The sequence below is a fragment of the Micropterus dolomieu genome, linkage group LG14, assembly GCF_021292245.1.
Source record: "Micropterus dolomieu isolate WLL.071019.BEF.003 ecotype Adirondacks linkage group LG14, ASM2129224v1, whole genome shotgun sequence".
Classification (NCBI taxonomy): domain Eukaryota; kingdom Metazoa; phylum Chordata; class Actinopteri; order Centrarchiformes; family Centrarchidae; genus Micropterus; species Micropterus dolomieu.
This window is the reverse complement of record NC_060163.1, coordinates 17,178,950-17,183,605: the sequence shown is the minus strand read 5'-3', so window position 1 is coordinate 17,183,605 and position 4,656 is coordinate 17,178,950. Positions and strand designations below refer to the sequence as shown.

Sequence of the window (4,656 nt, the reverse complement as noted above, 5' to 3'; positions counted from 1 at the left end):
AGTTAACTTCACCTTTACCACTTGCAACATTAAAGTGATAAAGATCACTAATTATAATCCAGTGTAATATAGATTATCAATGGGCCATTTTGTATAATGAGGACTTTTGTTAGTTTAAGTATATTTTGATGCTAATACTTTTCTATTCCGGTAAGAGTTTAAATGCAGGACTTTTGCTTGTAACAGAGTATTTTTACACTGTGGTATTGCTACTTTTACTTCAGTAGAAGATCTGAGTAACTTCGATCAAGTCTGTCTGTAATAATACGGGTTAATTTGCTGAAATTGAATGAAAAATCTGAATCTGCCAGTCAACGCAAACGTTATACAAACGCAATGAAGGCACTAAGCCTCGCAAACATGAGTAATGAGCCAGTTCCTGAACATTTTATTAATCTTAGTAACTTCTAATTAACTTGAGTTAACGTTAAAACCAACGTAAGCGTGGGTAATTTACTGCACCCAGAATATCGATGGAATAACACATTTCCTTCCCTTATAAGGGTCAGTATCATTATTAAATAAGCTTTATGTCTACCCCAGCCCTACACTAATATAAACTCCGCCTGCTGAGCTAAAGATAGCCATTATTTCATTACCGTTTCATTAAAACAACACCAAGAAGCCACTTACCCAGACTAACGTTAGAAGCTAAGGTTACAAAGCCTGACAGCTGAGTTAGCTAGCCAGCTAACGTTAGCTTTCAGCAGCTCAACCACAGTCACATTTGGTGAGTGTGTATTTTTAGCCCCCAGAGAGGGCAGCTGAATGTTGAGATATTCATTAGAAAAGTCAGACCCATTAGCAGCGCCTCATATATTAACGTTAAACACACTTTTGTAAAACGCATGCTAGGCTACTAGCAAATTAGGAAATAGTTTAACAACCAATTCACAAGTATCAGTCCTGCGCGTTCAAGTTGCAGACGAGGTCAATTTAAGCAGAGCCCTGAATTTAAGTAACAGAATAACTTAGGCAGTAAAAAAAACCCCAATAACTTAACTTATTACGTAGATAATACTTAAAGTAATACTTTTCAGTCGGTGAATTGCGTGACGGCATGGTAATTTGGTCACCATATTAAAAAGTGTCATAAATTTGAATTCCTTTTTTTTAAAAATTGGAATATTTTGCATTTTGCATTGATTTGCCTATTAAAAGATACAAAAATATAAGGACTTACTTTTTTTGCTCCAGACTAGGAAGTTAAATGTTGTCTTACCTCTGAGTCCTCGTCAACTAACTTATTCCCATTTTCACCACTGCCATGACCATGTCTCTGGCAAATTCCTGGTTAGTCAGTGTATTTTCAAAGGATTTCAATACAATGAGCTCTCTGGCTTCAGAATAATAGAACTTAGTTTGCCATTGTTACAACTAACTGCTACTTTACAGTATTTACTGGATATCCCTGTACTATTCAGTGCTGTATTCTTATTGTGAGGGTGTATTTGGCTATGACTCACCATGGATGAAACACTAAAACCAGAAAAGTCCACCTGTTTTGGTGTGTCAGTTAGTTTGTATCACACACAGTAGTTCCAGGTAAATTTGCCAGTGGACTGATTGATGACATGTGTTGTGTTTTGTGGATATGTTTGCAAGTATGTAACAGCATAAACCAAACCAGGCAGCTTTGCAAAAGCTGTGCTATTTGGGTATCGTACATGTCATATCGTAGGCTACTTTAAGAAATATGGCTATATTTTTCAACAAAACCCCTTTCTTCATTTAAGAAATGAAGCAAGTTAACATGAAATGTTGTATAAAAACAAGCAGCCAAACAAGAACTGCCTACTTTAAATAACATGGCAATATAGTGATTGAAACAAGGAAAAATGTGATCAGACGATAAGTAAACATGATTATAGATCGCACAAGGCAATCGATTCCAGCTTTTGGTAGACTACTTGACAGTTTTCCATACTTGCTGTTACGGACATATTTGGATTTGTATGAAAATATTTGTTTGATACCCAGCCCCAGTAATGAAAATAACCTTGGATAGTACTCTTGTAATTACACAGGGGAAGTTGTATAAAGTAGAGAACAACCATAAGGCCTATATAATGTTCCTATGCTTAAACAGGACACGTTATAAAGCATAACAAAATGCTTAACCCATGTGCAAAATGTACATAAATACAATTTATTTTAATATTTACAATAAATACATGAATTCACAGTCACTCACTGTTTTAGTGTACAATAAAAACAGTGCTGGAATATTCAACAACATTGCCATTTCATGTTTACATTGATGAAATTGATATGGGGAATAAAGTTGTACATTAGATTGTGACCACTGCACGCAGCTGGTAGACCGGATGCTGTTGTTGAGTTTGTATCTCAGCACATCTTAAAATAACAATGTTCTCCTTACAAACCAGAGCTCGCATCCCAAATTAATCTCTGCACATCGATCAGCTACAATCTCACAGTGCACAGTGACAAATAACAAAGAGCTTTTTCCTTCTGGTTAAGTGTTTTCTTTTGTTTTTCAGAAATTGGTTGCTTCTGCACATGCATATTTGCTCCGCTGAGCAACACAAGTCATGGTTGGAGGTGGTTGTACCTGTCACTGGCAGCCACATTCTTCCACAATCATGTCTTCGTGATGTCGAAGGAGCATTTCTCCATTCTCATAGTACAGCATGCTTAATGGGCTCATTTTGGTTGGGGCGCAGCAGGGAGATCCCACTTTGTCAGGGTGGTAATGCTTCAGTAAACTCTGGAAAATAAAGAAACAAAACAGAGGATTTAGATAGATGATTCCAGTCTGAAAATTCTACATTAGGGTTTATAAAGATAAGACAGACAAATGCTTTGCATGTTTTGTGGGAGCAGCTATCATTGTTTAAATCTCTTATAGGGCGGCAACTAACCATTATTTCCAATGTCAATAAATGTCTGCTGATTATTTTTGTTTCGATCAATTGTTTTGTTTGTAAAATATATGTATAAAATGTCTATTTTAATTTGCCTAAGTTGATTAATTCAAATTGGTTGTTTTATTTGATCAACAGTCAAAACAATTAAATTATTATATTAAATTATTATATATTAAATTATTCAGTTTGCTATCAGGTATGACACAGAAAAGCATCAAATTCTCAGTTGTGAGAAGTTACAACCAGAAAATGTTGGCATTTCTGCTTGAAAATGACTAAAGTATATTATATTATAATAATGACTTAACTGATTATAAAAATACTTGGTTGTTAATTATCTGCCTATTGACTGATAGATAGATACTGCACCACTCACCTGCATGTAAGCATGATTTGTTGGATTTAAGTCTTCTCCCAGGGGACCAGGGCAGGAACCCTCGCAGCGGTAGGCGTTATATCTTTTAGGAAAGATGATCCAGGACCCCCAGCCAATTTGGTTAAAGTCTATATGCAGGTCGACTCTCCGACAGAGAGATTTTTCACTCCCAGTGTTGGACACCTGCAGACTTTTTACTGTTTGTTCTCTCTGGCCCCGTTTGCTCCTGCGTCTCTTTGGCCATCGGGCCTTTTTGATTTCAGCAGGGGACAAGAACTTGGATTGTTCAGCTGTATGGAGTAAGCTTGCTTTGGCCTTTGAGTTTTCATCAGAGCCTGTGTGTGAGAAGACGATCAACAAGGCCTGGTCGCTCACGTCCTGCTCTGTCCTCGGGCTCGCCACATAGACAGGCTGATCAGGAAGTGACAAGCTTCTCTTTGTCTTTAACACTTTGCTTCTTTTTGACACTCGTTTGTGTCGAATTCTCGCTGAAGATTTTTGTCGGAGCCAGCTCAAGAGAGGACTTGTCACGTTGAACACTTTCCAGCTCTGTGATGAAGTGACCAGTGATGATTCACTGAGCAGTCCCACCAGCTGCTGTTCCTGGCAGCTCTTGTGCGTATTGCACGCCTGGCCGTGCTGGTGATAGACCTCCACAGTGATGTTGGAAGCACTCAGTGTCCGAGGAAGCCTGATTCTCAGCTCTGCTGACTGGATCTGTTTGTCAGCCAACAAGGCATGGAGGTCAAAGGTCGCAATCCAGTGGCTCTGTGTGTACGTCAAACCTAATGTGGTGAAAAGAGAAAGATTAGCATCATTGGGGTGCTCACTGTATCAGACAGCTTATCATGAGTGGACATTAGGCTAAAATCAGGATTAATATGAAATGCATGACTAGTATGTCACATCAATATGACAACACACATGAATATGCCAGTGAGCTGTCCAAGGGAAGCAAAATCCACCTGTTGTAGTAAGAAAATGCAAGAACCAACATGTTATAATGTTACCAAAAATAATTTAATTTTAGGAAAAATTGGTGAATTAGTCAGCTACTCACAATACATTTCAATATTGCCTAAAATTATTCCAACTATACTATATACCAGATATAGAATGTTTTAATCTACATAGTCAACCAGTACATGGTAGTATTGCAACGAAATAAAATAATTTGCATAAAAACATTTGTATTATGTTATTGTAATAACTGAAATGGATCCATGTAAATTTTAGTCAAGCTATATCAGTGAATTGTCAATTTTTGTTTATCCGTATTCCAGAAACAATATATCTGGTCTGCATGATGTCATAATTTTAATATGTCTTTAATAACTGCAGGTCCAACCTCTTTTGTTTTGCAGTGAGGTGGAGAGAGAATAATACATG

The 4,656-nt window shown here is 37.3% G+C and overlaps 1 protein-coding gene across 1 annotated transcript in view; it reads right to left on the bottom strand.

Annotated features, from left to right (window-relative positions):
• Positions 1-2,226: 2,226 nt before the first annotated feature.
• Positions 2,227-4,656, bottom strand: part of LOC123982977 (nodal homolog) — a 4,292-nt gene continuing 1,862 nt past the window's right edge. The window contains exons 2-3 of the mRNA XM_046069001.1: positions 3,268-4,052; positions 2,227-2,731 (exon numbers count right to left, since the gene is read on the bottom strand). Of these exons, the coding sequence (XP_045924957.1) occupies positions 2,579-2,731; positions 3,268-4,052 (938 nt within the window). The 3' untranslated portion in view covers positions 2,227-2,578. The remainder of the gene's footprint in view (positions 2,732-3,267; positions 4,053-4,656) is intronic.